The 19,901-nt window shown below is 42.1% G+C and overlaps 2 protein-coding genes across 3 annotated transcripts; both read right to left on the bottom strand.

Moving 5' to 3' along the window:
• Positions 1–4,231: 4,231 nt before the first annotated feature.
• LOC311260993 (transmembrane protein 17A) lies at positions 4,232–6,690 on the bottom strand (the record flags this gene model as incomplete). Its single annotated transcript, XM_084359330.1, has 4 exons — positions 4,232–4,549; positions 4,832–4,945; positions 5,595–5,701; positions 6,564–6,690. The coding sequence occupies 4 exons, from the start codon at positions 6,688–6,690 to the stop codon at positions 4,232–4,234; spliced, it is 666 nt and encodes a 221-aa protein (XP_084215456.1).
• A 603-nt stretch (positions 6,691–7,293) lies between these two features.
• Positions 7,294–19,843, bottom strand: selenoe (selenoprotein e). 2 transcript variants are annotated; one of them, XM_084358998.1, is made up of 5 exons: positions 19,796–19,843; positions 9,567–9,633; positions 8,835–8,911; positions 8,514–8,592; positions 7,294–7,618 (listed from the first exon to the last, which is right to left on the bottom strand). In XM_084358998.1, the coding sequence occupies exons 1-5, from the start codon at positions 19,837–19,839 to the stop codon at positions 7,475–7,477; spliced, it is 411 nt and encodes a 136-aa protein (XP_084215124.1). In that variant the 5' UTR covers positions 19,840–19,843; the 3' UTR covers positions 7,294–7,474. The 2 variants fall into 2 exon arrangements, with proteins under 2 accessions (XP_084215124.1, XP_084215125.1); XM_084358999.1 differs by lacking the exon at positions 19,796–19,843 and having other exon boundaries at positions 9,567–9,702.
• Positions 19,844–19,901: the final 58 nt, after the last annotated feature.

The raw sequence follows: 19,901 nt of genomic DNA, 5'->3' as shown, positions 1-19,901 counted from the left end.
TCATAATTAAGGTGAAGACGGACTCGCCGAGCTGCTCCACTGTTGCATTGTGGAGTAGATGTGAAGAAGAAAACTCGATGAGAAGTTGCAGGGAGCACACTTTCAAAAGGACGCTAAGAAAGCATGAGGGAAACAATATGTTTAGCGAGATAGAGAACATTACGTCCCCAGATTATCCGAGGCTATTATTCACCACACTCCACCAAAGAAAGGCAATTTGACAGGGCGAAGGTGCGAGGCGCTGCTTCAGATGTGACCGCTGTGTCTCTGAGGGGGAATTTCTATTGCTTTTTTCACCACAAGCTGGTTAATCTTGTTCCTCTCAGCACCTAATAGAGTTCATACTTATTAAAACTGGATACGAGAGGAGCAGAATGGGCTTGGTGTGCATACAGTGCGCTTTTGAGAAAGCAACAAGGACTCTTATTTCTCTTTTGGTATATGATCAGTAGAGTTAAGCTTAAAGACAAGGAGAGACAAAGTATTGAAAGATGCTCTGAGAAGCATTTTCAACAAATCAATACATGATTAATTGTGGCTCCTTGGTGTAATTACCATCAGCAAATGACAACAGTGTTGAGAGGATCAGAGTGGATCTGACTCCTGCAGCTTCGGTGTTTCTCAGATTCGCCTCCTTTTGTCAGTGTCTGTCTGCATGTGTTTGTTTTCTCTTTGGCTTTACCGAAGAGGACAAACATGTTGAAAGCGACTTTTCCGTGAGCACTTTGCTTGTCTGAACATCTGCCGTTATGGGACAGCTTTAGCTCTGTTTGCACTGGAGGACCAGTCGTAAAGACAAACATTTCGTCCTCCTCCTGTTATGTGCTGTGACAAATTCCATGCAGTGTACAGTAATACGGGAGCTTTTCTGATTCAAAGAGAAGAAGAGACACCAGGATCAGCCTGTGCTCTGGTGGTTCAGTTGGATTCTAGGCTCTTTGTTGATGTAGCAATGATGAAATTTTTCTCAGAGCTGAAGAAGCCAAACTTTAACAAGATCTGCAGAACTGTGATTGTTCAACCAACCCCTGTAGAGGCTTGCATGGTTGTTTTATGATGATGATTATTATGTTAATGTAGTCTAATGTAGTCTTAGGTGGGATGCTAGCCACAGGAACAACACATCCTCATACCTAATTGACAGAATAGGTCGATTGCCAGTCACTCCCAAAACAACATGACTGTGAAAGGCGTACTGGACCTTCGTCACATGGTCGCAGTTTGGTTGGGTTTAGGCAAGAAAACTACTTGGTTAGGTTTAGGAAAACATTATGGTTTGGGCACCTTTTTTAGGCCCATTTAAAACAGCAAAATCTTAAAATCAATTCTTAAACTCAAAAGGTAGCCAGTGAAGTTCAGCAAGGATTGGTGTAATGTGGTTACTTCTCTTGGTACTGTAGGTGTTTAAAGCCTGGCAGCAGCATTTTGTATTAACTGAAGTCTCTGGATGTTTCACTTGCTAATACCAGAATAAAATGCATTACAATAGTCACGTATAGAAGAAATAAAAGCATGTTTGTCTGATATTGTTAGCACTGCTTTCTTTAACTCTATCTTTGTGGTAGGATTGTCGGTGCTGGTGGCATTTTCTTTCACTCAGGTCACACAGCATTTTTATTTGAGGTTAATATTGAGGTCATATTTGGATCCAATTCAACAATGAGGTTGAGGTGAAATTGTTTAAATTCTTTCAGCTTTCAGGTTTTAACTCTAAGGACAACCAATACATCCACAGCAAAGTAAATATGTGTCCCCTTTAAAGCAATGTGACCTCATGTTAATGGTATCTTTTGAGTACCCACCTCTATATAAAGTGGTGAATATATATTGCATCCTCAACTCTGATTTTTTTCTTTTTTCCATTTGCTGTTGTTCATTGACAGTGCGGCAGCCACTGCAGTTTGTTGTTCCTGAATGTAAAGTACAACCAGATAAGCATGTTGCATCACAGAAACTGTGTCTCTCACATAACCAGCTTGTTGACAACATTGTGCACAGCACTCTAAATCATTTCTCAACAGAAAATTAAAATAGAATAGAGCACCAGATACTGGCTGTGAGCTTGCTGTAAAGCAAGTGTGACATTTTATATCCAAAGAGAAGAAAAAAGGTGCAGACAACATTTCATGAAATCAATTTTCCTGTAGACAGGACACAACTCATAGATGATCATATAATACATCATATTCAAGTGTGGACATACCTAACCTTTATTCTGCTGCCAGAGGGTTTCCTGACCAGGACATGTGCTGCATGATAATCTGTTCTCATTGGGCTTTGCAGCACTGTCAAATGCTCCCCATCCCTCTTCTGGTCGCTGACTGCCACTGTGTGGTCATAAATATTTAACACATTTCTGCTGCAGTTTGGTTTAAAATCTATCACTCCACAAGCCTCAAGCAGTTTTGTTGGTGCATCCCACTTATCAAACAGCGATGGTAATATTATATACTGTAGAATGGCTTAAGGATAAATTTGATAGATTGAATGTTAGTCTCACATTGTTCCTTCCAGAAACAAAAGAACAGGTTGCTTTGTACCTGGCAAACACTAATCTGCTTTCAAGGGCAAAAAATTGAATCGACTTCTGCAAAAAACAACTCTGTTGCACCAACACTGCAGCCTGTGTCATCCATCACCATTAAAGAAGAGGAAAAAATGAAACACCTTTAACAGTGTTTGATAAAAGCAGCTTCTGGCAATGCCCTGCTGCGTATTTTGGAGCCCATTTTGTTGTTTGATGGTGTATTTTGCTCTATTACCCTGTAAAGGCACATCAATCCATGACAGTTTGGCTGACATGGCTGTAGGTTCTGACATTTAGAGTGGGAGTAAAGTGATGTTTTTTCATCTTTTTCAAAACATAAGCGCTGAATGTCTGGATTTGGCGTCAGTATTTCTATTATATCAAATAGGCCTTTTTTTCTTCTTCAGAATTGTCATTTTATACCAGTTATTAGAAGTCATGCAGGGCACACATTTCTGCACTCTCAATTCATTCAATTCATCCTCCACATTCTACCTCAAATAAAACATGTTGATTACATATTTTATAACTTATTACTTATAAATGCATTCATGTAATGTTATTTTGTGTGTCACACAAAGGGTCTACAACTGACATTTCGTTGTACAGCCTTGTGTTACCTAATGACTAATGGATTGATTTTGTATCTTGAAACGACCTGATTGCAATGCTCTTGCCATACAAGGAGAAAGACACCAAGCAGTTTTTTTTAACAAAATAGTATGATAGTTTTATTTAATTGCACTCAATGCCACAACTGATTGAGAAGAACAAACTCACATTTATTCTCATGCACTTGGCACAGGCAACTGAAAGGGACACTTCACCTCTAAATCAAGAAAAGTGCTATTTATCCATCCAGCAGAAGGACGCGTCTACTCATGGACGAGAGGCTCTTGCTTGTTAACGCACAGAGATGAATTTTAGCTAGCTTAGTTAGCTAAGCTAACAGTTGGCAGGTGTAGTTCTGTGGAAAGAACAGAGAAACTGCTCACAACAAGGTCTGTGTATCAAGATGGGTGACTGGGTCATTAATTTGGAGAGATACATTGCTACTGAGTTCTTTTCAACCCAGGCTGAACTGTTGGCAGTTAATGTTTCTGCAAACCACAGACACATTAACAATTATACGTGTCACAGGCTCCCTTCTATATTGACATCTCTGAGAAACATGTCATGGCACGTTCACATTACATGCTTATGACCTGACTTTGGTACCTGGAGATGGTGGTGGAGCAACATGTGAGAAGGCTGCCAAGCCAGTGACCACAGTTCAAGACTGTGTTTCAACATTTGTTGTTTTTACAGTGACCAAAACAGGTATTTTAAGCACAAAAGATGTTTGCCCAGCCCCAACCAAGTTGTTTTTGTGCCTTAACCTAACCAGAGCATTCGTGCAGTGTTGTCACAAGATAAAATTGAAAATTTAACAGAAAGAAATTCAACATATTCATGGTTGAGTACCATCTTGTTCATTTGTATTTGAGATAGCCGATATCTTCTAAACTCAGCAACCTTCTCTTCAGTTATTTTGGATGTATGAACAGCACTATAGGTGAGAGGGAAATGTGTTTTAATGTCCCTTTAAAGCTCACGATGTGATTCCAGAAATAGTGCGTAAACAAAAGTACCAATAAATAGGATGCCCAGACACCCCAAATCTAAAGTATCAAAAAGTGTAAAATTATTTTACGGACTTTGACTTTAATGGTACATATCATTGGGTGACACGGGCAACACACTGTGGTGATAGGGAAGCCCAAAGACAGGGCTCATCCCCGCATGATGGAGGCTCTCCACCTTGCCAAACTGGCGCAGATGGAAGAGCAGGGTGAGCTTTCGGGTCATCTTCCTGAGCGCCAGGAAGGAGGCCAGGATCTGGGCGAGCAGGAAGAGGAGGTAGAGGGAGTGGACCGCCCTCTCTAGAGGCAGGATGATAATTCCTTCATCGGTCAGGAAGAACAGCAGCACTGGCAGCTGGAACATGAAAGACAGGAGCCAGAAGGCTGCCAGCTCTGGCACCTGATGACAGGGAGAGAAGGGGGAAGGAGAAATTGGGTTGGTGGATGGAGGCGATGCAGAGATAGAGCAGTCAGGCATCAAGTGCTTCACTTGTATCCACATGAAAGCGCGGACACACCTGCCCGTCCAAAACATACACACAAACTCAATAGACAGTCGTAGCCAAGAGCTGATTGTTTACACACGCAGGCAGAATACTTAAGCAGCCACTTCCTCTGCTGTGTTATTCAGGAGACGGCCTACAAAAGAACCCTCCACAGAGCGGATGTTGGTTTGAATTACCTTTTCTTTAAGGTTGCCAATGTAGCCCAGATAAAGTCGGACCACTTCAATGACTGTGAGGAGGATCATCCCGGTTATGAGCAGAGCCTGGTAGTACCCGGGTAGATAATAGAACTGGAAATAAAGCAGAGCTGGAATGTCAGGATGTCAGGACGGTATGAAAACACTTTTTCTTCTTCAAACTGCGCTTTATTTAGTGGCCGGACATACCTAAAGACACAGATAAAAGAAAGCTGTGAGCCTTTCAAATGATTTTAATGGTGTCATGGCTTTGCAGAAGGATGAGATAACCTCAGTGAATTGGGCTCCCTATGTGATACTTTAGCTCTATTTATTTCCTGGTTAGGTGAGAGGTTCCAGCAGGGTCTTTTTTCTGCTACCACTAGACGGCACCAAAGTCAAAGGCTTTCAAATAGTGGATTTAATAAAATAGATTTAGCACAACTTCTGCTACTTCTGAACACATAAAAAGTAAATACTATTTTTTATACGCTTTAGTATACTTTGACAGCCTTTAAATGCAGTGGAGTGCAGCATGAATTGTTCTCAGCCACCAGATTAAACCTTCTGATTGTGCTATTTTGTCTTAATGACACCAATGATGCAACATGACAGGCGATCAAAACTGTCCAATAAATGAGCTCCTTGCGAATTAATCATTGTGAATTCCTTTTTACACTCCTGTATAATACGTCTCGGTGAACCCACAGCAAACCGACCGAGAGAATAGACCTGAAAACTGACTTGTAAACCACCAACTAACCTTTATTTCCAGCATGAAAACAGCAGAGAACCACCAGCAGGGAAAATAAAACATGTTGAAGTACAGCAGCATCTGCAGGGGGAGGTGGGAAACCAGCTCGTTGACCACTGCAAGACAAATGACATGTCAAGACTCAAATTCATCACATCCAATACTATTATGAACACCCTCACAATCAAAATGTATCTGTTCTTTGCACAATAGTCATCATAGCAGACTCTTGTTGTCTGTGATTTTCTTTTTCACCTTTCACTGAGAGCAATAGTGTCTTTTTCAGGAACGCTCTGATATAATTCACACACTTTAACTTTCACACCTGGATCCTGCCTCGTTCAACCACAGTCTGCGTTTTGAAACAAGTCCCCATCTACATCAGTTGTTTGGTAAAATGCTGCAACGCTGTTTTATTGCGTAGTTCCAGAAACGTTTTGTGGACTAATAAACTTCGTCCGACTTTACATCGACATGGGGGTGAGTAGGTCATGACTGAAGTTGCCTTTTGGGGTGAATTTATCCTTTAAGTGCCTTACTCCAGGGCACGTCAGTGGTGCTAACGGGGGAGGGGCTGCCTGTCCAGTCACAAGCTCAGTTCTCTAATCTCCAGGCTACCTCGGCCTCAAATTTGATAATATCAGAGAAACCATACATACATTAGAACAAAAATTGGTTTTGTGAAAAAGTACTTAATAATCACATAATCACATTAAAGGTTCATCGCACATTTTCAAAAAGGCCGAAACAGACATTAATAACTGCAGGAGCATAATTCAATAAAAATATGATTAATTTGATTAGATTTAAAGTAGTTTATCTGGAGTGTTCACATTATTTTGTCTACCCCTTGCAGTCAGCTGTACAATATCATAATTTGTTTCAGTTACACATATTGCCCACGTGTAATCACAATACTATGTACTCTACAGTGCTGTCTCCGATTATACAAACAGCGCTTGGAAGCAATAAACCGACCAGCAGCGTCCTCCTGCTCCCTGCTGTAGTCGCTGTCTGCCGTCCTGTTGTTGGTGAACACAGAGCCTCCCATATAGGCCAGACCCATCTGCAGGTTCTCGGGAACAGGTGAGTAAAACACAGGCATTGTGGGTAGAGCTGGTGACCATGACCAAGCCAAGGAGTCAGGGAGTGTAACAGTCCAGAACTGTGTTTGTTTGTGTCCCTCGCGTCTGCTGCTAATCCTCGTTGTGTTTCAGTCGCACAGGTACACGAGCGCATGAAGGCACAGATACAAATGGACACACGCACACTTGAACGCGTGCTGGCAGACACCACTGCTAATCAGATTAGAGTGAGGGGAGGCGGGCAGAGGATTAGGCTGAGACAGCAGCGTGGCGGTTTGTGAGTAAGTTAGTGGCCATTTGTGACGCTCAGTAAATTTGCTGATCAAATTAGAGAATTTAACAGTTGTTTAAGCTCTGCAGGGACACGACAGGGACCAGAATGAAAACAAGGACAATGCATCGTCAGTAAAGCAACAAAACCCTCCTTCATTTTCACACACATACACAGATATATATATTTATTGTTCTCCCACACAAATAAAACATTCAGATTTCTATTCTAAGTGTGTACTCAGCTATTTTTTTTAATTTTATTTACCCCTCCAAGTATAAATAGTAGCCTAGTAAATGTAGACAACACATTAAATGCACTGATCGACTCAATAATTTATTGTGGTGCTTTACAGCCTTTTTTAATGTATTCAGCATATGAACACACTGACACAGAAATGACTAACGCACTGCGCGCCGCTCCCGACCAGCGACTCCTCAGAATGGTGCCTGGCTTATCGTTTTGGCCTTGGGGCCCCACTCGTCATTCATGCTTGCCGGGGTGCAGCGGCAGAGCTTGGCCACAAGGTGTCATCACAGCTCGTCCCTTGGGGCGCGCAGGGGGAAGTGCTGGAACTCCTCTGGCACCTCTTCCCCTTTCTTGGACCTCTTGTAGAAACCGTGCGAGTCTAACAGGCTGCTGATCTCGTCTGCCTTCATCTTCTTCACGGGAACAGTCTGACGTGTTGGGAAGGAGCACACACACACACACACACACGCATTTGGACACAGGGTTAAAGGCTTAAAAGCAGTGATGCAGTGTAAAATGTGCAGAGGAGTATGTGTTTGCAGACTTACAGTGTTTTTCTGAGTCCCATTTGGACTGATGCATTCATTTGGTCTCCTAAAATTGGATTTTTATTAAACTTCTCTAGTCTCTGCTGATACGGAGCTTCCTCCTCCACATTTGTTTTCATTCATTTGCTCAATAATGCGTTCAATAATACTCGCAGTCTCAAAGGGCGCCCACATTGTGAAACGCTAAACGAAAACAATATTAGACCCTGAATGTGACTTCTACATGAGCTTTATGAGGGAAAATCCAAAGGTGAAAAAACCTCATGAAAGCAGTGAAGACTGTGAGAAGTTTACAGCAGGGGATGTTTTGCGCATTTTCGACGAGGCTAACACTGAAGAAATTTATTGGTTTCAGTGGAGAGTTTTATTGTCCCATTCTGGCCTAAATGAAGGTTCAGGGGCTTTTCCACGCTGACAAAAATAAAATAGTGTGGGAAACGCTGAACAGTTGTAATTCCAGGGCATACAACTGTTCAAAATCATATCAGCGTTCATACCAACTCTTCTGTTTCACTATAAAAAATATTGCTCAGCTGTCAGAAAACCCCTAATTTACATGCTCTCTGACTTTCTATCTCTCTTGCCATCTGTTGTTTTTTTGTAATTCTGCCTCGCTCTTTCAAACACAATCGCTCTCGACTTGGTATCTGACAGAGGATCTGATATCGGATGCAGCAGTCTTAAAACCTCCCTACATGAATGCGTCTTGACATTCACCCCGGATAAGCTCCATCACAAGGCGGAGGAGTGAAAGATCCCCGAGCTCACATCTCACCTTTACAACCTCGTCCTTTTCGTTATAGAATATCAGGCGCGGATTCTTCTCCTCCGATGAATCATATTCCAAGTTGTGGCTACGCAGGGAAGCAACGGATCAAGGGAAACAACAGGTAGGCAGAAATAAAGAACATTACATCAGTTTTGATATTTTTAGACTCGCTCAACATGATTCTGACTTGGAAGAGGAAGAGTTTTGGAAGGCTCACAGGGCTGGCACTGGCCTTGGCAACTTGTTTTGTTTATGAAAGAGGTCATGAGAAAATCTGGGGTGTTTTCTTGGGGGGTGGAATTCATTTCTTTTCAAACACAAGGATACTATAAAGCCCAGCGCTCCATGAGAAAATGTTGGAGCTCGGGCATTTTCTTTATGCCTCATCCGACCAAACTGGGAGCCTGCAGGGATGACGACAGACAGTTGTTAAAACAGCATGACAAATAGCGTTGTGCACGCTTCGTTCTTGTGTCTGATCAAAGGTGCCAGAAATTCTGCAGAATACATACTGACATGACAACACTTGGCTTATCCCCCATCGTAATCATTTTCCAATTTGCTTCCTGTGTGCTGTCACCGCGTCCCCTGTCGTCTCTTCATGTGTATCTCATTTCAGACTCTGCACCAATCCCTCGCCAAACTGTCACATGTGACATGCGATTGGCTATTTTCACATGTGAACTAAAATGTCATCATGTGGAAATATAATGACGTCACATGTGAACTGGGCATTTTAACTTTTTTCACATATGGCAAAAAACACCAAGTCAATGTTAATTACATGAAATGAATGGATTTCTACATTTTCTGACAGTTTCACACGCAATTTCACATGAGAACTACAGATAAATTAATGCCCCGTGCAAACTGGACATTTTCTCACGTAACTGGCTTTTTTCATATATGAATTTCTAAATAAAAAAAAATTACATTACATGCGCAATCCCTTTTTCCACTTGTGAAAACACAAAATCCTAAACATTTTATCGTCATGACAAGATATGAAGATAACATTTGAAAGTCATCCATGTTGTACATATTTCTGTCTGTACTCACCAGCAGTTTACCTCTGGCTATAACCAGCTCTTCTTCAGCCGCTGTGTCGTTGGTAGAGTCTGATGCTCTAACAGAAAGGGCAAGAGTGAGCACCAAGAAGGCCCACATTTTTCTATGACAAATTAAGACCTTTGAGTGCTTTCGCCTAAGTTATCACCAACAATATGTAACCCTTTAATCCACTTGGACAGTTTTTCTCAAGCTGGACAAGACCATGGCCACCCCTACAGGGGAGCAGTGCCCTCCTGTGTCAGAGTTTTCTTACTGTTTCTTGCTGTTTTCCTATCAAAAATTCTTTATAATCTGAGAAGTGGACACTGGTTAACCATCTTGCTCAATGTAAATTGCAATTTTGTTGTATTCTTAGCTATTAGGGTTGTTTTATTTTTTCAACAGCCCCTGGTTTCGTAGTTTATAGTTTCTTCCACATCAGATGTCATTGGGGGTCCACAAAAACCATAGCATCTGTGCTGTTATCACTTTTTCCCACACAGTTCAATCGCAGGTGGTTGGTGGCCACTGAGAGACGTCCACGCTCTCATAGCTGCTGAAAAGCAAATTTTACCTGAAGTGGATTTGTACAGGTGTCCTTAAAAGGAAAAAAGAGGGACTTCCCTTTTCTCATAAAAAATATGAAGAAACTTGTGCACTAAAAGAAATCAATTTTGAATCTCATTGGATATGTTTGTATTAACTTAGGGAAAATTTCTAACTCCTCCGATATAAAAAGGCATAAACTTACAGTATGTTAAACAAAACACTGGGCTGAAAGATACTACATAGCTAAATCTGTGGGGATAGACTGCAGGGATGCTGATAATTCTGTGTGAGCCTATTCACATACAAGTAGACATGTGATCCGTTGTAAATGTAAATATATTGATCGGAGCCACCATGATTTGTAGGCCCTAGAAGTGACAGCCATGTGTTAATAAGACTATATAAGTGTTTGTGTAATAGACTCATCGACATGTTTATGTAGATTATAAAACAATTGTTATATATTGTTATAAATAGGTTAGTATGTGTATAAGGATTTATTAACCCTATTGTTCTCACTTTAGATCCTGTAGCTGCAAAACACATCTGTTAAAGGTGCAATAAGTAGTTTGTATATGAGTTTGAGTTGAAAACATTTCAAAATAACTAAAACGACAAACAGAATGTGAGAAAAGGGCAATTTTGACATGACATCATGACATCTACATATTGTGTTGTTGAGATTAACATGCTAACTTCAGTTAGCCCTGGCCTGTCCAGTCCAAAGCTCATGTGCTAGCAGTGTAAATACCAACGCATCCCTGATGTTCTGAGCTCTGGATCACTAGCTGCTAACTAGCTGACAACAGCTACAATTTGCAGCAGTTAGCGGTTACTGTGGTGATATGCTGCCCCCTTATTTGTTTGGAGTATGAATGAGACAGCTGGCTGTTGAATTAAGACTTGTATAGTCCTAACACATAATAATGTTGATCCTATAAAGACTTAAAATGGCTTTAGTACCAATTATTCATTTAATCCTAATGCAGAACATCATCTAATTATAACTCCTGTGCCCTGCATAGTTTAGGATTTGGTCAAGAAAAGGTTTGTGCGAGGACATATTTGTTTAGCTTTCACCATTGTATTATTATATCCTAGAGTAGTTTAGCAGACCAAACCATCAGGCGCATACACACTGTGACAACATCACAAACTTCCAGTTTCTTTCTCTCTTTCTTTCTTTCTTTTCTCACCGTGTTGCAGTTGCATGAGAAGCCATGTTTAATTCCATTGTGTACTCATACTGTGTATGAAATCAGACCTCATGACAGCACAGCACATTTGCACTGTGTTAACACCCTGGAGGAGGAAAACATCTCTCCCCTCCAAGTTTGTTCCCCTGTGTTGTGAAAAAGCAAGTACGTCAGGTCACCACAAGAGGGCGGTCACGCCCGCATGCACACTCTCTGGCAGTTTGGCGGGTAAAGTGTACTTCCAAATCCTAGCCACAGACAATTATGTTTCCAACAAAAATAAACCATTCCTGCCTGGAATGCTGAAGAGAAACCATCTCTCTGTCTCTATCTTTTCCAGACATGGACGTCTGCAGCTCAGAGTCCTGCTCTCGTTCTGTTTCAGATTATGTGTCAAATGGCAGTAAAACTGTTCCCTTTTTTAAAAGGGTTTCTTCCCCTTTGGCAGCCATCATAAATCTGCAGGCTTGAACACTTCTACTTCACTTTTGCATGTTTGCGTTTCGTACAATGCACTGTATGTTTGCTTCTACAGAACTTAAAAAAGACGAGAGAAAGCACAATGAGCAGTGGGGGTGGGGTGATCTCGCTGTGGCTGACTCCTCTGTCTATACGTGTGGATGCATACCATATGTGTTCACAATTACAATTCAGCTTACATCACATAGTGCGTGCCAAAAAGGGGGATGTTGTGATTAGTAATCTGCTGACAAAGGGGAAAACGCAGTCATTTATAACCGGGATGGAGAAGTAGATGATGAAAACGTTTACAAAATCTTCGAAACTGAGCAACTTTTTCCAGTAGGAGTTTAGCAAAATGCAACACTTGCAGCTGGCAAAAGATCAAAAGCTAAAACACCTCACTGTAATCCTGCCTCCCTCAGAGAGCTTCTCATAAAGACACACACACTTCCTGTTTCTCCAAAGCACCGGATGCTGCCGACTGGCCAGCGGGATGCTGGTTTGTGTGTCTGCTCTCTTAAGATGTGTGGCTCCAGTGTCTATTTCTGTGTGCTTTCGTCTGGAAATGTATTAGTATGTTTAAGAGGGGAGATAAATAAAAATATGAGTTTGAGCACAAACAGTTATCAGTGTGTCCGTATGTGTGTGTGTTATCTGTCTGGAGCCTCGGGGAAACTGAGGAGGGGGGGGAGCCTGGTGCCTGTCTGCATGCTGCGCTCCGGTCTGCTCATAAAGAAGAGAGGCAGTGTTGAAAGAAGTGAAGGCCATGTGGAGGGCTTCATTCAATAAGAACACAATGCTAATGAGTGTGCTCCGCTGTGTACTGTACAGTAAGTGGACATAACCTTGTGGAGGTTCAAAACTATTTCCTCTACTTGGAAAATTAGTTTGCCCAGCACAAAACAACAAGTCCCAGTGTTTTCTTTGTATTATTATCTCACGGAGAGCCTCTACTCAGAAAGATAAACAGTTTTTTATGTTAATTTGCAGCATTTGACTGTCAAGATTTGTCTCTCTCGGCTGCGACTCTGGTAATGAGTCCTAATGGAGTGAGATGTCTGTGCGTGACAGCAACTGTAAGCAAATTTACAGCTCCAGAGTAAAAGAGAACGTCACCGAGTTTGATTTAGCCTTGTGGTTGGCTTGAACCTACGACCTAAAATAAGTGGCTCCAATTTTCCCCACGCAGGGAGGCCGCAGAAGGCTGTGCGACGCTGCTGGCCTTGGCAGACGATGTGTGTTGCACAGGCATGGATGACGAGGATGGTTTGCTGCCAGTGACCTTGTTTTGCAGTGCCTTTGTAATGTTGATGGTGAAGGTGAGAGACGGTTGCTGCTTTTTATCAGCATTATGGCCTATTTAGTCAGATTTTGTGGAATGGTATTTAATACAGTATTTGACATCTCTCCTTGGTGGAAGGACGTAACTTGCTTCATTTATTCAGGTACAATGCTGAAGTACAATTTTAAAATCCTACAGGAGATGCTTTGAATATTTGAATTTCATGCCACTTTATAATTCTACCATACTTCATATTTAAAGGACGCATATTATGCTCATTTTAAGGTTCATCATTTTATCTTGGGTCACTTCTAGAACAGATTTATGTGATTGGAACCCAAAAACACATCAGTTATCTTCACTGTGTCCCCCCTCTGTCTGAAACACTCTGTTTTGGCTACTGTCTCGTTATGGCCGCCCCTCCCGAACACCCAGTCTCCTCTGATTGGTCAGCTCACACATGCCTGAACCAGCACCGCTGACAACAACAGAGGAGCTGTGCTAAATTAATTATTTTACTCCACTATATCCATTTGACTGCTGCAGTCATGGCATACTCTGCAGATTAAGGTTTTACATGCCAAATTAAATTATTATTATTCAGCAACCTAAAATAAAGTAAGCTATAGTTAAAAGTACCTCCTCTTCGACCAGCTACAACAACTTACTTTCAACGCTTTCAGTGCATTTTGCAGGTAAAACCTCTGGACATTTACCTTGTGCTTTTACTTTTACATGCAGAACTGTGGGAAATGCACTTCTTGCCAAGAGTTAGATGAGAAGATTGATATGAATTTGGACGTCACTGCACTGGTCAGAAAAAGTCCTTAATATTAACCCATGTCAAACTGTGAATTTTAACACTTTTTATCAATTAAAAAAGGAGATATAATGAGTTTATTTGTGAGCTTTGGATGTGCCGATGGGCATAAAGTGAGCCAGGCTAGCTGTTTCCCTCTGTTTCCGGTCTTTATGCTAAGCTAACAGGCTGCTGGCTCCAACCAGATATTTACCCGATGTGAAAATGGTGTCTTGCTTATCTAATCCTGGGCAAGACGGAGGAAATGTTTTTTCCTTTGGGTAAAAGAAAAAAGAAAGTAATTCACCATCCTAATAATCAGACCTAAGTTGTTTTGTTGTCTAAGCAATGACCTACTTTCTATTTGCCGTTTTAAATTACACCATGGTTTCTCAACTTGCACCAAGAAGTTTGATCTCTTGAACTGGAGGCCGTTCTTTAGGGTACTTGGCATGTGAGTGGTTTTTATACAGACTTCAGGATGCCTTTCATGAACACAGTATCATGATGCAATTTGCATCCACCCGGCTGAGGGGATAAAGCTTTTACATTGTTGTTTTAAACACCATCTGGCTCATTAGAAAGGATGATGAAAAACTGATGAAAAGCTGGCTGCAGCAACAATGATAATGACCACTTCTGGACAGAAAAAAAAAACCAAACCTGCAGAAAATCAAGCTGCATTGACATGAAATTATAATAGAATGACCCCAAAACAGAGGATTTTTCCAGTAAACAGTGTCTGACTGGCAAATTTGGATTTCAGTCGATCTGATTTTTGGGTTGTTACAATTAAAAAGTATGCTGTAAGTAATTCTTGGACGTGAATGATGTGAAGAAATTGTTTGTGCTTTTTTGGGCGGCCTGTTGACCACTAAGTCCTTTTAGTCAGTCTGGGTTGGGCTGCTTTGGTGACACATAGCTGTCAAAGTGTCCTTGGGCAATTCATGGTTTCCTCACACTCACACGGCATACTGTCTTGTTGCTCACCTCTGACCTCTCCAGAAGGAGGCAAGTCATGAGAGAATTCCCCTGTGGAGGTCAAAAGTATCACACTACTGAAGCAACAACAAACACACAACCCTTGTCTTCTGTGGTCACACGCCAGAGCCACAACAGTGTTTATGATTAAGCAAACGAGCGCACATTTTCAAGAATACAGCAGTGACAGCTTGGTGTTTCTGGCACCATATGTAGGTCAAGGAGTAACAATTTCACTGACAAAAATCCCAGTGTTTACATTTTTTGAGTGTCATCAAGGCGGATGTGAGGTGGGAAGGGGGCGAAGGCGGTGGAGGGATCTAGCGCTGATGGATGTCCAGTTTCTGGCCACATCAGACGAGCCTGGGGGCAAGCAGACAGCAACTGCTGCTCGCCTCCCTCTAATCTGTGCCTGGGTAAATCAGAAACACATGGCTTCCCATAATGGCTCCAGTGTTGTCCTGCGAGGCAGAGCGGGGCTGTGAGGGTTGCGTACACACCAGCACACACAGCCACGGTGACGGTAAATACACAGCTAACACTTCCCTTCACATGCCAGTGCACTGCAACCACATGCAGTAAATATATCCTGGCATCCGTGTGCAAGTAAAGGCAACTTCTCCGGCTTAGCTATCAAAGTGTGTCCAACCAAACAGGCTGTGGGGAACAAGGGTGCGAATAATCCCAACCTGGCCTCGGAGTCATGATCAAGAAAATCTGTTGGAAAAAAGGGGAAATGTTCCTGCAGGCAAAGACGAGTAACTCTGCATCGACATGTGTTTGACTGGTTTTGGAAGAAGACTGAAAAAAGAAATTGGAGTGAAGGTTTGCGTCTCAAACAACAAAGCTGTTGTAAGCTACAGTTCGTCGGTCACAGACTGATTGTGGGACAGTTGGGGTTCAGTGCATAAAAACATAAGCCATCTGCTTATTTTCCTTGGGCCTGGGCAGACATATTCAGTCTTGTGATCATTTTCCGTCCCAATATCTGGAATCAGGCAGCAGCTTTCTCTCTCTTTCTCTGCTCTCTGTTGGAGTGAGTGAGAAGCAGTAAGGGGAAAAAAAAAAAAAAAAAAACTTTGGGTCAGCCTGTGGAATTATTTGAAAGCTGAAACCTCAAGCCACATTATGAAGTCTCGAGTCCCACTTTACTGCACAGATAGCGGATGGACGGGTGTGTGAGGGAATAAAGGACGGGGGGGGGAGGAGGAAGGAGTGAATGAGGGAGAGGGAAAATAGGCTAACGGAGGAAAAAAACATGAGAGAAGGAGAGAGGGTTTAAAAGAAAGAAAGAGGAAGAAGAGGGAAAGAAAGGAAGAGAAAGAAAGAGCATCTGACTGATCTGCTTTCTATTAGCCATCCAAATCTTCTCCCCTGATACACTCGTTCCGCAGAATTATGCTGACAAAGGGGGAAAAATCCAGGGCAATTTGAAGTCCCAGACAACTGTTTGCACACCCCTCCATGTGAAAGAAAAGGGGGGAAAAAAAGAGAAAGAAAAGTCTCCATCTGGATTGAGAGAGTAACTGTGGCTTAATTACATTTATGGCTATTCATATTCATTTGTATTTCCACATTAGCAGCACTTGTCAAGACGAAAACTGTGTGTGTGTGTGTGTCTTCCAGGAGCGAGAATAATGATGCATCAGTAGTTTGAGATGTCACGGATGCAGCAAAGTGGGTTGAAGTAAAGTAAATAGTAGTTTCCCGTCTCATACATTGACTTGAAGCGGAATACTGATACAGAGACTTTTCTGACCTAGTTTCAGCACTTCAACAGCTTGTCTGAGTGTCTATTTGGGAGGTCGGTGTGTTGTGCGGTTGCTCTTAATTTCTGCATTAAGAGCGGCCCTTTATTCGATCGGTGCCACTGCAAAAGGGAGTTTCGGGCCTATTATAATGACAGTCTTAAATCGCAGAGTGAGTAGATGTCACTGGAAATCTATAAACACACATTCGGCGCTGGCGCTGTTTCTCCCTCCCCATCCTGGTTGCGAGCTGACCTCAGTTCTCAGCGGTTTTGGCTCAAGAAAAGCAACCAGCTCCGTTTCCAGTAAATGTCATTTCATAGTTACTGCATTTCCACGGGGCTGAGAAACAACATTTAACGTGTAAGGAGGACTGCAATTAGACAGAGTTTCTCGCAGACAGCGCGTCGACAGGGATAAGAGACAAAACAGCATTCTCAAATCTCCTCTGGCCACGTCTGATGCAATGGATCCACCGGGGAAATTAGTGCATTTGAGGAAATCTCGCTGCAACAGACACATTTACGGCGATTTGAACGCAGGAACAAAAGCTACTTTTTCCATTGTGAACGTCAAAAAACGCGGACTCTCTGTTACAGTGAGGTTTTTCAAGAAATAATGAACACTGCAAATATTTCAACAATAGGTTTTTCAAAACAAATCAGGGGATTTGCACAGAAAATGTCTTTCTATGGCCACATGAAATCTCGCCTTTGTTTCTTGAGCACATGCATGCTAATACAAGTTGCTTTCCACTGTAGGCCTCTTACACAATTTCAGCTCAAATAAAGCTTGATCCATTATCCCGAACTTCCATGGGCACCGAAAAAACCACGGTCGAATTAATATTTTCAACCCCTTTTAAGTGTAACTCGACTCCACTTTCTTTCTGCTTTGCATTGCAGAAAATATTTGTCTTTTTCCCCCTCACTCATAAATTTCTTTCTTCCTCTCCTTGCAGGGACTGAAATGGCTACCAGATGTGGTTCCAATCTGTTCCCGTTGCCGTGGAAACACAGAGACTGGAATAGGTTTTCTGAGTCCAGGGCTTTTGGCTGACTCATAGTGCCTGAGTCTTAAAGCCTCGCCGTTTCTATAGACTTGGCACACTGTGGACGCCCAAGCTCCAAGTCATGTTTAGACTGGCAGTCGACATGTCATTGAACCCCCTTCCCACACTCCTAACCCTGACTTTTTGACCAAGCTTTGCGTTATCCTGTATAGTCGCTCCTTTGTATTCACTTGTGTTGCAGCGCCAAAGCGAATTTATGTTTCACGCGTCAACCCTCAATACCAAGTCAATAAAACAAGCAAAATATTACTCTTAGTTAACTGCAGAGGGAATATGAAAAGGCCAGGCTCCACAGTCATACACAGGCCTCTCCCACTTAAATTCATTACAAGGCAACAGGCACAGAAATCCATCACAAGTCACACATATGCTCAATCAACACAGTTTATCCTCAAATGCTGCACAGCGGTGACACGCAACGCACATTTCCAGGCTGTGACTTCACCACAACATGTCAAGGATGAAAAGTCAGAGAACATGTGTTGGTATGCTCAGCTGAGCGTCTTCTCCATCTGCAGGCTAAGGACGGGCAGATGGAGACAGTTGTATCAACATTCCTCTCCATGCTGGCGGTGAATCAGACTTCGAGCCATTGTCACATGAAAAATGGGATGATTTTAAGACTCCAGTATGGGGTTTGGCTGACAGTCTGTAAATCAAGTTATAAGGAAGATTGATTTGGAGACATCGAGGTTGTGATAGTTGAACCAGGCATAAGACCAGGTCCAAAGCTGGGCCAAATAAAGAAAGACCTAAACCAGATCAAGCTGTGACCTATTAAAGACTAAGTCTACAGCCAGTCTTACTACTCTGAGGTCAACAGGTGGTGAATATTGGGCCTCTAAGGTATCAAAAAAGTTATTACAATTTAGCCTGTGGGGACCATGAATGTCAAAACCAAATTTCATGTCAGTCCTTTCTATAGCTTTTGAGACATTTTAGCCACAAACATCAACTTCAAGGTGGCCCAAGAGGAAAAGTCAGGGATCAAATAAGTAAAGTTAATATAGTCTGGGGACCATGAATGTCTGTACCAAATGTTGTGTTAAGACGGTCAAGCTCATGGGGAAGCTAGAGGAAAAGGGGCATTCCGAAAGTAATCAAGGTTCATCTTCTGAGGGCAAGGAAGTGTGTAAGCATGTTAGCATTTAATAAGCCTAGGGCTAATGGGAATGTCATTAGTTTTGTAGGTATTGACATTTCAACCACATACATCAACTTCAAGGTGGCCCAAGAGGAAAAGTCTGAGATCAAACAAGTAAACGATATATAGTCTGGGGATAATGAATGGCTGGACAAAATATTGTGCCAATCCATCCAATATTTGTTTGGACATTTCATGAAAAAAAAAGGTCAAGCTCAGTGTGATGCTAGAGGAAAAGGGCATTCCAAAAGTGCCCATGGTTCATCCTCTGGGGAACAGGAATGTCTATGCAACAATTCATAGCAATCCATCCAATAGTTTCTGAAATATTGTTCAATGTTGATCTACTCTAGAGAAAAAAGGTAAGGCATTTCATGTTGAGCAAACCTTTCATCAGATGCACATCCATTTGTTGTCAAGGTCATTATAAGGTATATTCAAAATAAGCAAGTCCATGACGAGTCCAAAAGTGAATTATAAATCAGACTCAAAGTGTTACAAGACTTTTCAGGACTGCAGAACTTAACACTTGTGTATGAATAACACACATGTACATAGTAAGTAAGTTGACACCAAAAGAGTGGAATCCAAACACAGCAGCCTTGCCTTCTGGTTCCAATTAGCCATCACATGACCTATCCATCCATCCTCATATCCATCCATTCTTCCTCCTTCATTGCCTTGTGCCCCAGTCCTGCCATATCCCTCTCCTCCCCGCCAAAAGAGGACACATATGCAGCGCGTGATTAACTCCTTAGCACAGACTTTCCACTGTTTTTCCCCCATGAAAGGAGCTCTTGTCCCCCCATCCTGAAGGAGCCAAATGAACAGGTCCCTGGTTCCCTCCGGCTCTTTGAAGAGCCACTGTGACCGAATGACTCCGGAGGACTCCTTTAGCCCAGAGTCACAGGAAAGGGTCAAATATCAATAAGCATTTGAGGGAATCTGTTTGAAGAATACAAAGAGAGATTTACGTGGCGTATTACCCAATACATTCCTTTTTACCTTTTTGTTGTTCTAGTTGATTGTACGCTGAGAGAAGATGCCATGATGCCCCCATGAGAATGAGTGGGGTGATCAATTAGGATGACTGTCATTGTGAATTGATTAA

Source organism: Pagrus pagrus, assembly GCF_965226575.1.
Source record: "Pagrus pagrus genome assembly, chromosome: 8".
Taxonomy (NCBI): Eukaryota; Metazoa; Chordata; class Actinopteri; order Spariformes; family Sparidae; genus Pagrus; species Pagrus pagrus.
This window is presented reverse-complemented; position numbering and strand designations above follow the sequence as displayed.